General features: G+C 37.4%; 1 protein-coding gene across 1 annotated transcript in view; it reads left to right on the top strand.

Annotated features, from left to right (window-relative positions):
* The window catches only part of CLASP2 (cytoplasmic linker associated protein 2), a 146,126-nt gene that overhangs the window by 62,201 nt on the left and 69,512 nt on the right, over positions 1–14,413 (top strand). The window contains 1 exon segment of the mRNA XM_017734661.1: positions 10,526–10,605. Within this exon segment, the coding sequence (XP_017590150.1) occupies positions 10,526–10,605 (80 nt within the window).

The following is a 14,413-nucleotide window of genomic DNA, read 5'->3' as shown; positions in this document are numbered from 1 at the left end:
TTCTGAATTCTGCAGAAAATAAGTTTGTGAATGTTTTCTCTATTATTTTTATTAGCCCTCATTAAGTGATTTCCAAAGTGCTGTATTTGTTGTGTAAAATAAACTAGGATTTTTTTGTTTTCCTTGTTCTACATTGGGCCCTTGTATGACATGAAACTGTTCTGAGGTAATACTAGTCAGCAGAGCACCCCCAACATTCTGTGGCACTTTGTTTTATTTTTGATTTCCAGGTTGTAGTGAAATTCAAGGATTTTTCTTCAACATCCCAACTAAAAAGTCTTTTCTGTTGATCTGAGCAGCCTTTGAGATTAGCCTTGGGTATGAGAGTCTGAATCAGAGAATTTGCTACAGAATGCCTGTTTGCTTCCTTCTCCCCACAGTTAATGTCAATTAACTTCCATCCCAAGAGATCCTTGCCCATGGAATTGCTGGGTTGCAATCCTGTAGTCATGAACTGCAGCTATTTTAATCTAATCCAGAGTTCAGGGAAGTAGGAGGACATTCAACTGTCCGTGTCCTCTGAGAGTTATTGGATTTTGTTGTTGTTATTCCCCTGAATGGCACTTGAGGTTAAGGTTCCCTTGCATACGATCAGTGCTCTGTTTTCCTTGACCATTATAAGTGCAATAAATGTGCAATCACTGGCATTTCCATTCCTGTAGCAAATACCTTTCTTTGCAGCTCTCTTCAGCAGGGGGATTGAAAAATCCACCTTAATGAAGGATCTGAATGAAAACAAGCATGATAAATTATGTGTGTATACATATGTATACACACTTATACCTTCAGAAAATATGTATATGTGTCCATAACACTGTTCATTAGTCTCTCTGTTTTCTGTGTGTCATCCAGGTGATAGTTCATACTACCCTATTTTTCACTTAATTTCTAGAAGTTTCAATTAGATTGTACAATTCATTATATTGGTATAAGCATGATACTATATAGACAGTCTTCTCTCAAAAGGCTCATAGTTTAGAAGTCAGCTTATAAATGGATAAAATAGGGAGAGAGTAACAGTGGAGCACAAATGAAGAGGTCTGGAGATAAAAGCACACCACAATACGTAGCCTAGCCTGCTTGTGACGTCTCTGCCTGGGTTTCTAGTCCCAGACATCTTACTGGCAATCATGGTTGTACCAGACAGTGATGAGAATAAGGAAGACAACCCAGCCCTTGTTTAGCTGCTGACAATGAGTACTGATTTTTTCAAGCAGTAGGAAGGGGAAGCAATTTGGTTACATTTTCATGTGGGTTAATCTAGAAGGAAAAAGAGGAAGGAGGGAGGAGGAAGATGGACTGAAATCAGCTGACTCTGCCACTTGGAGTTCTTATGGACTGTGACCATGTTGAAGAGTAAGCAAAGATGACCATTCCAAAGTGTTCCTGCATTGCGGCTTTGCGGAGTAGCAGGTGTGATTCCTCTTCGTAGGGTGGTGTGTTCGTGTGTGGGAGAAGAGTCTAAAAATCTGTTTCATCTCTTTTGACAGTTGTATATGCTTTCACACAGAGAAGCAGGGAATGCAAATTATTTCCGTAATATAAGTATTTGCACCTATGTTGGAAATGTTTTTTGGAACATATAAATTAAATGTTCTTTAAAAGATAAGAGAAAAAAAACCACATTAAACTCAAGTTACTTTGACCTTCTGTCTTGCCCTAGTGAACTTTTAGAAGTAAAAGATAAACATGTGCTTTCTAGGACATGTAAAAATGGTAATTGTGTAGTTTGTGATGACAGGTGATGTGAATTGTTGTTAATAAAGTATCTGTTTAAATTGTTCCAGAATGGGCACTGACAACCGTAGTGAAAATTCTCTATTACTGCAACTATTACATCACACTATCTCAAATCATTCTGTTTTGACATCAGAATTACAGATGATACAAATCAATTGTTTGTGTTCCTGGTTGTTCTCAGTAATTTCTGTGATGTACATTAATTAGTGCAATTTTCCCCATTCAAGTGTAAAACTAGGAACAAATTAAAGTAAAATATAAATAGGTTATTAGGAAGTTACCTTAGAAACCCAAAATAATACTAATGCTATCATGTTCATAAAAATAGCATAACTTCAAAACTCACCTGTTGAAACTGGACAAATGGGCCAGAGTCTCAAATGTATGTCCTTTTAATTATTTATGAAAACCGAGTGCCAAGAGAGAAAAGAAATACATGAGTGCTTTGAAAGATTACCATGGGAGCGTGAACATTGTGCATGAGTTGAAAGATGACTGCATGAGCTTCCAGTTGAGTAGAAACCAACGTTAATCAATTTGAGATAAGCCTAAAACGTCAGGCATCTGTATTCTTGCTGCTCATGGAACTGCTTGTATTCCTTCACATCCAGGGTTTGGTCTTACCTAATGTATGCTGTCCAAACCTTGTACTAAGTTAATTACACTGTTAATTTCTTTGTTTTATAATTTTCTTATTTACTTGTGCTTGGTAAATATTTATTAATTGAATATCTGTGAAGAGGTAGTATTATTAATCTTTTGTACCTGTGAAACGGTGTACAAAGGAATTGAGGCTAAACTTGTTGAAACTATGCATTCAGTGTTAAGGATCAGCTTCAAACATTACTGACTAACTTTCTTGGAGCATGTAATATTCAATACATAATTCCAAAGGAATTTGCATGCTCAAGAGCAGCTTCAAGTTTTACAGTGTGTATGTTGGTGCCGTCATCTTCAGTCCACATAAGAATTATTTTGTGCTTCCTCTTAGTACAGGAGTCCTGTATTTGTACCTGACTAACATGTCACACCTCAAGGCTTGAGATGTGCTATCCTGATAGTTGAAACCCTGGCACCACTTTCTTCCTTGTAAGCACAGCTCACTCCTAATTTCTGCTTGTCCCTCCTGCTGCTGTTCTTTCGTGGGGTGTATAATTGTATGGAGGGATCTGCTTAGCATCTCAGTCCTCAGAGACAGCACACCGGGTGGAAACTTCTGTTCATGAGCATGTCTGTGGCATGTAGGAGGAATGTTTTAATGGAACAGGCGCAGTACAGGTGGGCTCTCTTGGGAAGTTCTCTAACCACATCTGCCAAGTTTCTAACATAGGCAGGTAAAGTAAGGAATACAAGGTATCGTAAAGGTATTTTAAGATACTATGCTGTTTTGTTCAGTTTATGCTGCTGTTTCAGCTTGAATGACTTTCTGGGTGCCTCAGGGACAATGACTTTTGGCATTGGAGGAAGTGGGGTGAACACTTCAGGTCAGAATGAATGTCAGTCACTGGGGCTGAACATGACAGAATTCATCTGTCAGTTTCCTTAAAGTGGGCTTTCTGGTGAATGCTTTTCTACTCTGCTTAGTCACTTGAATTGTTTTCTAAGCTGGTTAAAAAAACCAGGAAGGCTTTGCCAGTCCAGATTCCGGGGAAAAAAATAAAAGGCTCATTTGGGTTTAGTATTGTATCTAATGGTTTAAAAACACATTTCTGAAATTTATTTCAAAAACTCTGGTGGCTTGTGTTGGGACAACTGAACAACTACTGATATTAATTGTCTGCCTGGGTGTCTTTGTCAAAGGCAGTTCAGCTTAAGTCAATGGCATTTTAGGCTAGATTACTGCATCATCAACTGCAGTAGCCCATGAGACTGGTACAGGTTCCTTTTGCTGTTCCTCTCCCTCTCCTGTTCCCCTATATGCAGGTAATAACTACCATCAGACAAACGTGTTGAGCAACCCAATAAGGTAATCTCCCAATGAACTTTTATTTGTGAGGTTTCTCTGGTAGACAAGGTGTGTGCTTGCAAAAGTTTATAGTAACAGAGAGGTTTTGGAGGATGGGGAGTTACTTGTTTGCAGGTGCAGTTTTTTTCTTCAGGAAATGGACACAAGGCAGCTGAAATTCAGTTGATGAAATCTTTTATCTAAGCCAGGATCTCTGCAGCTCTTCATGGTTTGGTCTTCCCCGAAATTCTATTGGCAGAGGTGTGGCAATTAGCAGCATGATCTGTTTCTTAACTTGTATAGCAAAGCCAGTAAGTGATGCTAACAGTAAAAGTTACTTAAATTAGCATAATTTAATATAAGTCTAATTGTATCCATCCTGTAGAATTTACCAGTGTAACTATGTGAAAGTATGTGGCTTGTTTAAAAAAAACTTGTCTAATGTTGATCAAAGTGTTTTTTACTGGAGCAACTGCTGCTTGTTTGTTGCTCTCAAATGTTTTCCTAACTTAAACAGGCAAGCTGAAGGCATCTATACTAAGTGACTCTCAATCACCCAATGATGAAAGAACACCTTTGTGCTTCATACAGATACTTGAGACTGAAGAATAGTTATTTGCTTCTTTCAGGGGAGGTGTTTATTCAAGTTTGTCAGTTGAAGTCCACAGATCAGTTTTTCAAACATCGAAATAAGAACATTTAGAATGTTAGAATCTGTTAATATATCAAGATCTCTATGCACAGTATATCAAGTAGCTTTAGATAGCTCGGTAGTTTAAAATGCCAAGGGAATTTTCAAAACTTCTCAATCTCCAGCCAATTTTCCGAACATTTGGTTCCTGTTTTACAGAAGGAGACTTATGTAAAGTGCATATGAAAAGATGCTGTTCTAGACTATTTTAGTAATTTTATGATACCTGGAAAGAGAGAGACTCCTTACTGAGCTACTGAGATTGAAATCAGTCTATACAGGAGGGCATTATCAGAGTCATTGTCTTAAAAGTCACCTATGCCATCTCAGAGGTGGTAATTCAGATTGTGAAGTGCTGGAAATTTCCTTCCCTGGCCCCTGACAGATACCACTTTAAAAGTAAGTAATAAGGCCTGACCCAAGGATAAACAAGTAGATTTTGCAAAGACTGAGAGCTACAGAAAATTCAGGAAAAATGCCAGTTACAGAGACTAACAGACAGCAGAATGTACATTCAAGGAAAGAATTAGATACGACCTTTGCAACATCTGCCCAGTAGGGCTGGGAACAGAATGTGGTTATTATTGCAAGTACCATGCTGAAGAAACAATTAGGTTTTGTGTCTTCATCAGTGGTAGGGTTGTTGTGATCTATTATTTATAGCTTGTGTGTGTACATTTGCTTGTTTGTTTTTGTTTGGTATCAGCACTGTCCTTAGATCCAGTGTCTTGTGATAGAGGTTGTCCATTTCACTATGTAGCTTTTGCAGTTGTCCTTCCTTGAGTTCCCTTTATTTATGTATTGCTCTATTCCCCTCAGCCTATACTTAGACTTTCAGCAGCTGTACTTTCTAAGCTGCCTGGGCTGATTTCCTTCCCTGTCTTCTCTAACTCATTTGTATCCTGAGTCAGCCACTGGACTGTGCTGCCTTGGTGTTTGTATGGCCCAGAGTGAGGCAGACTAGGGAACTTGCTCACTGAAACTATTCATCTTGGCCAGTTTATTTATTCTCTGTTTAGCCCCTCCCTGTTGTGACTTAGTGCTCAGCTGTACCAGTGCTAGAATGAGAGAGGTCAGTAGGAGTGAGTGGGAGTTGCCAGTTAACCTATTCTATGAAAAGCTGAGTAAGTACTTGAGCTTATCCTGTCCATTTATCCCACGCAGAGCTGAAGCTGCTGTCTGTTCCTGATTTACAGCTGATTGTTTATTAACCCACAAAGCCAAAAGGGTAACAGTAGTTTTTTCTTTGAGAATGATCTGTATCTTTTGCTTCGGTCTCTGATAGATAAGAAATGAAGCTTTTGAATTAGCTGAGACGAAGATGTAGTTTTTTGTTGTCCTTCAGAAAAAATAATTGTAATCCTCCTCATTTTACTGCATGCAGTTAGAGATTTCTGAGGGATAAAAGACATCTGAGAAAGAGTATCCCTTCCAAAGTTTACTAATGTTAAATTGTGATGCATGTTGTATCAGAAAGTAGTTAAAATTTTTTAGGGAAACATTTTGAGAAAAGACTTTAGGAACAAAAAGTGAAACAAAGTTGTAGAGTTTTTGTTACTCCTGAGTTTCTGTACCAGCTTTGAAATTCCCTTTTTTCACAGGGAAATTTTTTGTTGTGAAATTTCTGTCAAAAGACCTATAAAAGTAGAAAAAAATGAATTTGACTAGTGCTTTGATATGCCTGCTACCAAATACAGATCAAGCAAATTTTTGTACTTTTAGGCCAGCACTTGTGTACTTTATTAACAGTTAGGCATGCTTTGAATAAACAGTTCTCTGTTTCAAAACAGAAATACAAGTCCAAAATCACGTTCAGCATCTTTATTTTCCCATATAGTGTTATCCCATTGTTTTGTCATCCCATGATGTACAGATTTGTAGATACTACTGGGGAGAGCATCAAGGCAGTAGAGCAAGTGAGCATTCCAAAGTTGTGATATATTGGAAAGATTTCAAGTGTTTCAGTCTGAAGAGGGGAAGAACTCAACCACAGGAATTAACTCCTGGGTGAAAAAATTGGTTTCACAAAAGGCTGGGTAATTCCCTTGCTTGCAGACAAGTACCCTTTCTGGTGTTGAGTTATTCTCAGTGCTGAACTCAGCCTTTGACTGGAATAAACCTTCTTCCAAAAAAAGACTCCTAGGGCCTTGCAAAATGTTGGAAATCCTTAAATTTAACTCATGAAAGTGTCATCTCTGTTAGCAGTCTGCAGGAACTGAGGGGTTTCTTTTCTTTGCCTCCATTTCCATACTCATTGAACTTCAGTTTAAAAACAACAAACCTGAAGACACACACAAAAAAGAGAAACCTATCACAGCCCCCTACAACTCCACTGTAAAACTGAGAGGGGGTTCTGCTGCCATGATTTGCTTCCATATCAAGTCCATCTGTTATGTTTGGTATATTCTCACCAGCTTCCTGAAGTGGAACTGGGACTTCCAGGGCTCTCTGTGAGTCTGTCTAACTAGAAGGCTTGAAGGATAAGTAAAGGTTATGAATGAAAACTAACAAACACTATATATAGATAGATGTCTTGTGTGTATTTTTCTTCCTCTCCTTGAGAGAATTTTTTCTTCTGGGTCTCAGCTGAAACAAGCTCAGTTGGATTCAAGTCCAAAGACAGAGTAATGTAATTACTCAGTTGATGAGGCTCTGGATGTTAGCTATGTGCTGAGCACATAAAGATGTTAAAAATGCAGTGGGCTTAAAGCCCCCTAGAATTGTTTATAATGTTCTTGTCTTTAGGAATGCAGTAGCTGAACTTGTCCATATTTGGTCAAAGGACTGTGTGTTCCGTGGGGAGCCTTGGACATGCACTACTCAGTCGAAGGAATTAATAGTAGAGGGAGATCTAAGAAATTTGTAATCACAAGCTTGGTCTGAGAAGGTAAGCAACACCAGCAGCAAAACAGCTTATATGTGTGCTCTGTCAGATATATCAGTTTTGGGTCTGGAGGTAGCGCTGTCTGAATTGAGAATTTAGTAAAGCTCTAGTGTTGCTTTTGTGGAGGAGAGTCACAGAAGCCTTACAGAAGCATGAGAGATTCTTTGAAGGCATCTGCATGTGCATGACTGTTATGTATCTTGTTAGCATAGTAAAATACTTTCTCCTGAATTGGGAAACAGCAGGTGGAGTTCTGTCATTTTTTGACTGTCTCTACAGAAACAGTGACTTGTTAAACCGAATTGGTAAACATACCTACAGAGAGATTGGAAAGGGAAGGGAAAAATTGAACAGTATTTTTCCTCCTCGGGCAGTGTGGACTTCTGACTTCTATACTATATGAAGTTACTTCATACTTTGTTCCGGTATACATATGTGATCATACAGTTGAGAAGGAGAAAAATCAGTGAACTAGAAGTGAAATGTGGTTTACAGATAACTTTGAAAAAGTGTCACCTGCCAAAAATCTCACATAATTTTTTTTTTTTTTACCAGTCAATGAGGTAATAAAACAATTTTCAGAGAGTATTAGTTTAAAAGACAGGTTGTTTGTAGATGTGAGCTAGTTGTTGAAACTAGGGAAGATGGAAAGTTCTCTGTGTCTGGACTGTGTCAAATGGATTTTAAATATAGTCTGTCCCTTCTCTTTCTCTTTTTGAAGTAAAAAATTGTTATTCCTTAGATAAAGGATTTTCTCTTACTGCTCAGGATGCATTACTAGATGATGATTAGGTGCTAGAAATATCTGTCATATAGTCCATGCTGTTTCCTAATTTTAAGTGCAGTATTTTAAGGCAGACTGAAGATGACAGCATCTACTTACTTAGCAAAGGCAACTTCATCTCCTTTTATTTTTTTTCTCTGTGGTGTACAGGAGTGAACTAGGAATACTTGAAATCCAAACATTTTTCTATATTTTTTGTGTTCATGGCCTATATGTGTCAATTCGTAATGTTTCTGTAGTTTGTTCCCTAGGAAAAAAAAAAAAATTGATAAGTAAAGGACGGGAATGCAAAGTACTTTTATCCTGCTTTAACACAGGTGTTTGCGTATTTATGTAACTGAATAATAATACAGGACTTATATAAGCTTAACTTTTCCATTTACTTTTCCGGAGTATGTATTGCATATTGACTCTCATTGTTTTTGTTCTATGAGACTTTCTTAAATGTTGGAGTATTTGTGGACAAACAAATGAGGTTATGACCTGAGCATCTAAGTAGTTGTTTGTACCACCTACTTTAACATGGTGCTGATGGGCCAAATTACTTCTTTCAAGGTTTCTCTCCACAAAATTCTGCTCTGACAAGGATACTCTCCCTTTGAACAGCTGTACAAGTTTGTGTGGCAGAAGGGTGTATTCTGGGTGTAAATGGATCTTTCCCTCTTCGTTTTTTTTAGCTGGTGAAATACCCATGAACTTTATGGAAGGGTTTGTTCCCTCTAATCTCTGGAAGGAGAAGAAATAGGTGGTTATAATTTCATCTTTCTCTTCTGGCTGCCACTGGCAATTGTGACAGATGGTGTTGGAGATACACATGTTGAAATGTGTTACGTTACAGCATCGCTTTACAGCATCTTTGAGCTAAGGCACTCCAAATCTATTAGATGTTCCTATATCATACTGCAGGTACTGCATCCAAATTCTGTGGGTTTACACTAATGAGCCACAAAGGTATGTGAGAGATCTTGTTTTGCATAGCAGTGTTGAGGTCTAGTAAGTTTGCCATCAAAATTGTAGTAGTAGTGCACCCTCATGCTTCGAAACTGCACGTGTATACAAACACAGCAGACACAATTTCCTTCTCACTATAATTAGGAGATCAGGGACTGTAAACCATGAAGCATCTTTTTAGCGTGCAGTCACCAAGAATTTGATTTGTCAAGGATTCCTAGCTTTTTGTTCTGGTTGACCACTCAGCCTCTTAAATGTTTTTTTGTTATGGTTTTTATTTGTTCTGTAGTTAATAAAATATGTGTCTTCTCTGTGTGATGCTCCATTTCAGTTGCACTCTGCCAGTCAGGGAGGACATTCTGCCATCTATCCTGTTGGCCTCACTCCGAAAGAGACACTTGTTCCCGAGTACTCATTTACTATAAGAGATTGTTTTTCCTTTCAAGAAGGAAATGTTCAACTGGACTAATTCTCTCCATGTGGTTAATATGTTTTGTCATATTACCTTCCTGATGCAATTATTGAAGATACTTACGGATTCTGCCAAGCTTCACCTTGCGCTTGGAGTTCTAGACTTGTAGCGTAGCTTGGACTTGATGACCTTGTTCTTTGATTTGATAGCAAACTGGAGTTCATTTTTTTAAAAAAGGGGCCTTTCTTGGTAACCTGTGTTTTTGCAGGAAAGCAAAATCCAGACATTGTTTTCAAGTGGTTTTCTTGCTTAGAATTGTCTTAGTTTCTACCCAAGATTTTAATGAGATTTGCAACCGTATACCAGTGTGAAACCAGCAGGTTTCTTGTCAGTATTCTTCCCTGGTCCTTCTGCTGGGTATCTTTGGCTGTCATGTGAAATAGTTCCATCATGAGTGGTCTGAAAACAAGGTCAGCAAATTTTGCTCCAATACAAATTCTCCTCACTGTTTCTTTCTTTCATTGTTGAAGTCCTGGTAACCTTAAGACTCAGAATTGTACCTCACACTTCTTGGCTCCATGTGAGAATACTGGAAAAGACAAAAAACAACCCCCAGACTTTCAGGGCTGATTACTTAAGGCACATATGTTAAGATGAAAATTCATCTTGAGGAATTCAATTTAGTGACGATTAGCTCTTGCTTTGGTAAATAATATGAAATTCTGAGCTTTATTTTAGAACATTTTTATTATCAGGGTGCAGGTTTCAGAATTGAATGCAAACACTGCTAGAGGATTGTTATATGAAATATGCTTCCAATTAGACACAAAAATAAAATTTATGACACTGTTAAATTCGTCAAATTGAAAATTGTTGTAAATTCCAGTTGCTTGGAATTGTTCATTTTTGGGAAAAAAAGGTCTTTTTTTTTCTTATGGTGAAATGACAGTTCGATGTCATGTGATTCTACACATAATGTACAATTCTACACAAAAATGCAGCATTTTTGTAAGTCATATTAAATGTTTGAAAAGTAAGTATGTTGAAAGATGCTTCTAAGAGTTTTAAAACCTTGATGTATGTTACATCATGTTTAACAGTATTTTACGTTTATTTAGGTTCCTCTAAAGAAGGGGGAGCTGGAGCTGTGGATGAGGATGATTTTATTAAGGCATTTACAGATGTTCCTACTGTACAGGTAAGATGTTGTATATATTCATGTTTGTTTTCAGAAATACGTTATTTGCAATAATGTATTAACCTGCTTTTAAAACTTATGTAATTTTACAGTGTTCTAAGCAAGCATCATTACTTTTCCTTCTTTCTGACTTTCGAGTCTCTATAGAAAGCTTTTTATTTTTCCAGTAGTTACCAAAAAAGGTGCCACCTTTACTGTCCTGCTAATCATTACCACATTGTCTTTTGGCTAAAATGCCTTACTGCTTTTCTCAAACTTTTCCAGGGAGCTAGTGAAAACAATTGTATGTTTTAATAAGGAAAAAATATTAACATAATATTTGGAAAATTTAGGGCTGCAATTTCAAGGGATAATCAAGTAATAATAATACAGGCAAATAATTCAAAAAGCAAGAATTGTATTTTCAAATTTGCTTGCATTGTAATGGTGTGTGTATGGTACACATGGCCTTATTCTAGCAATATTTTAAAAAATTAAATCTAGTGCCTTATTTTCATACTAATGAACTTGTTGGATACTGAGTTCTTAATTAAAACATCAGATTTTAATTTCTATTCTTTTAGTGTGGGAATTGCACATATTTGGTACTTTCACATAGTTGAGTCATTCAATATGCATGTAGCTTACAAGGCCTATTTTGAATAAGTTTTCCTTGAGCGGCTGAGGTGTGGAACACAACCAAAGACTCAGTAAGCCATAGTTCACAAATGACAGAAGAATTTTGTAAGACTGCCTTTTCCTGCTGTGTATTTTTGTTCTATTTTTATTTCCCAAGCGCAGTTACGTGTTAGATCTGCTTCTGCAGGCAGAAATACTGTCTGCTTTCATGAAGGAGCACTCAATCTTCATGATCCCTGTCACATCAAGGAAGTCTTTGTCTTACACTGTAAGAGCTTTATGTTTCTTTGCCTCTTCAGACTGTGTTAGGAATTCTTTGGAGGACGAAAACATGCAGCTCTTAGTAGTGTTTATCCCTGTTATGTTGAACAGAGCCGTATTCCACAGAACAGAGAATGTGATCCTTGTAGTTCAGTGCCTTAGTGTTTGCAGTCCCAAGCAGAGTTCTCTAATTACTCAGGCTGGTTGGCAACACTGCAAGAACAAAAGTGGGGTGACCACATGACAGGGACCAACACATGTTATTTTCTGTCTGACTGCTGAATGGCCTAGGAAGGTAGGTCATTCTCTAAACTGCAAGAGATAGAGGAGAAAGACATTTGTTGTTACTAATCTCCCTCGAGCTGAGGTGAGGAGGCAGGAGAGAAATGTGTAACTGACTGCAAAATTACTTACTTGTTTCATGGATGAGCATGCAAAAAACAAAACATGATTTTATTTTAGTGTCCTTAGGAATAATGATTTCCTGTCCAACTTCATGCTTCTGGCTGTGGACAATCTCTGATCTTTCAAAAAAGAAAACAAAAAAAAAAAAAACCAAGGTAGATTCCATGTCCGAGACCATGTTAATTACTAAGGGAGCAGGAATTTTCTCTGTTAGGCTTGTGAAGAAAGAATGTTTATGACCTGTAGTTTGCCAAATTATCCTAAAAGCGAAGGGCAGCATGAGGAGAGAGAGTTGTTTGTACGTTACTGGGCCCATTCCTGTGTCTCTTCTGTTTTCATTACATTTATGGGTTTGAGTAGTGGCTTCATTGAAAGTAAGAAAGGAACCTATATGGAAAACCAGATTCAGTTCTGGATCAAGATTAGGTGCATCTGAATTAATCAAATAAATTGAGGTTACTTACAGTGTGGGTATGTTTTAAGTCGTTATTAAAAGCCGCCAATGGTAGATCTGTCTTTCCAGTAGGCTGTTCGTATGACTGCTCAGCTGTTTTTAGGAATGTCATATTGTTTACTTGTACCCAGTTTTTAATTCCCATATTGAAAATACTTTTCATCTGTATAGTTATTATTCTTAGTTGTGTTTGAGCTTTAATTTTTCTGTCTTTGATGTTGCAGTTGCCTTTAATGATGTGTGTGTATGTTTCCCTCTAATGGATAGCAGCAGTTTATGAAGAAGATGGGTGATTTTTAGATGCAGTCTGATGGATCTGTGTGCCAAAACCAGAAGTACTATAGTGACAGGATTGTGCCTTCATATTCAAGATTACAACCATACTGTTTTTACAACTTAAGCCTTTGCTGAAACTGAAGAAAATTTTGTGTTCAGGTTAAGAGTAACTCCCATTAATAGCTAAAATTTGTTTGAAAACAAGTTCAGTTATTTTTATAGAAGTCTAATGTGGGAACTTGTGAGCAAAAAAATGCATTATGTCATTGGCTGAACATATAATTTCATCTTGGCCTCCTTAAAGTATAATTAATCAAAGGCAGGGAGAAAAGAAATTATTAAAATACTGCTTTTTATTCCTGTGAAATTAAAGTAGGTATGCACTGCCTTGAAAATACAGGATTTTACAGTGGAATTACAGTTTTCTTTTCATGACAAGATAAAATTATACCATTTGTTAAATTCTACTCTGCAGTGCCAATTTGAATATTCCTCAGTCCAGCTCTATTTGTGCCAGGTAATTAAAGAAAAAATTAAGTTCTTTGCCTAGAAATGCTAATAGGGTAGACATTAACCCATTGTACAGGTTGCTTCTGTGTTTGTCTGGTGCCTAGCATGTTTCAGTCTTGCAGCAGTAAGTATATTGTACAACATGGTCTCTCATGACACAGAGGCTGACAACAAGAAAGTCCTATTTTCAGGGTTTGCTTAATGAAAAAGCTTGCAAAAGGTTTTTGTTCCTTGTCCAAGACTTCAGACTGAGATTTGAATGTGCATCGAGCGGTCCTCAGATGCCACCAAAAGGCATCATCCTGCTCCCTTCTTGTTGCACTTCACTTCTTTATGATAAGTTCACAGAGAAATGCTGAGTTTCCAGAGAAATTTTTGCGTCTTTTCTTGTAGGATGAGCTTTCTGTATACATAAAGCTCTGAACCGAGCAGGAGACAGGTCACGGTGGGTTATGGTAAAGGGAGATCCTGAGGAGGTTGAATCATGTCGTGAATTCTGATGGCATGAAGTGTCACCATAATAGGAAGCTTCATCTTGAGTTAACCAGTGACTAGTCCCTTACAGTTCTAAAGAAAAATAAAAATTTTCTTTCATACTGGAAATTAATTTTGATAAAAAAGCTTCCTGAGACACACCTAATACTTCTTTTTTTAAGAGTATGGTACTGACAGAATTAGTGTTGGAATAAACTAGGGTTGTGTAACAACTATTAATAGGCTACTAGTATACACAAATACATTAAATGGTGATACTAAACTCACGTTTGATTTTGTGGGCAGTGGAGTAGAAAGTCTGTTACTCCTGGACCCAATTGTTTTCATTAAGTAATTTGTTTGTTTCTAGTAAGTCATACATCCAATGTTTAGTGACTTCCAGTGAAGGAAACAGTAATCATGAGGAATAGCTTTCTGGTTTTTATGGATGCAGTCATGTCTCATGTATAGAACTGCAAAGCTGCTTCCACAGTGTATCCTGGAAGAGCTCACACAGCAGTGTGGTAATAAAAATCTCAGTTTTGTTGGTAAAGTATATTCAGGAACCATTTTCTACCTTACAGTGAAGCTGGTCTGGGTGTACTAATTCATCTGTTTCTGAGAAGGTTCCTACCCTGTTTATTCTGGAAACCCAATATGCAGGTGTTTTAGAGCTCTGATGTCTTTCACCTCCTCCACATTCCAGCACGCCTCCATAACCATATTCTGTTAAAGTACTGGAAAAAGAGTAGATGGCAGTAGAGTTAAGGTTCCATATCTTCTGTAAGTTAAATTAATTTGATATGCTCA

This window comes from Corvus brachyrhynchos, unplaced genomic scaffold, assembly GCF_000691975.1.
Source record: "Corvus brachyrhynchos isolate BGI_N302 unplaced genomic scaffold, ASM69197v1 scaffold94, whole genome shotgun sequence".
Taxonomy (NCBI): Eukaryota; Metazoa; Chordata; class Aves; order Passeriformes; family Corvidae; genus Corvus; species Corvus brachyrhynchos.
Note: the sequence above shows the minus strand (reverse complement) of the source record. Positions and strands in the feature narration are given on the sequence as shown.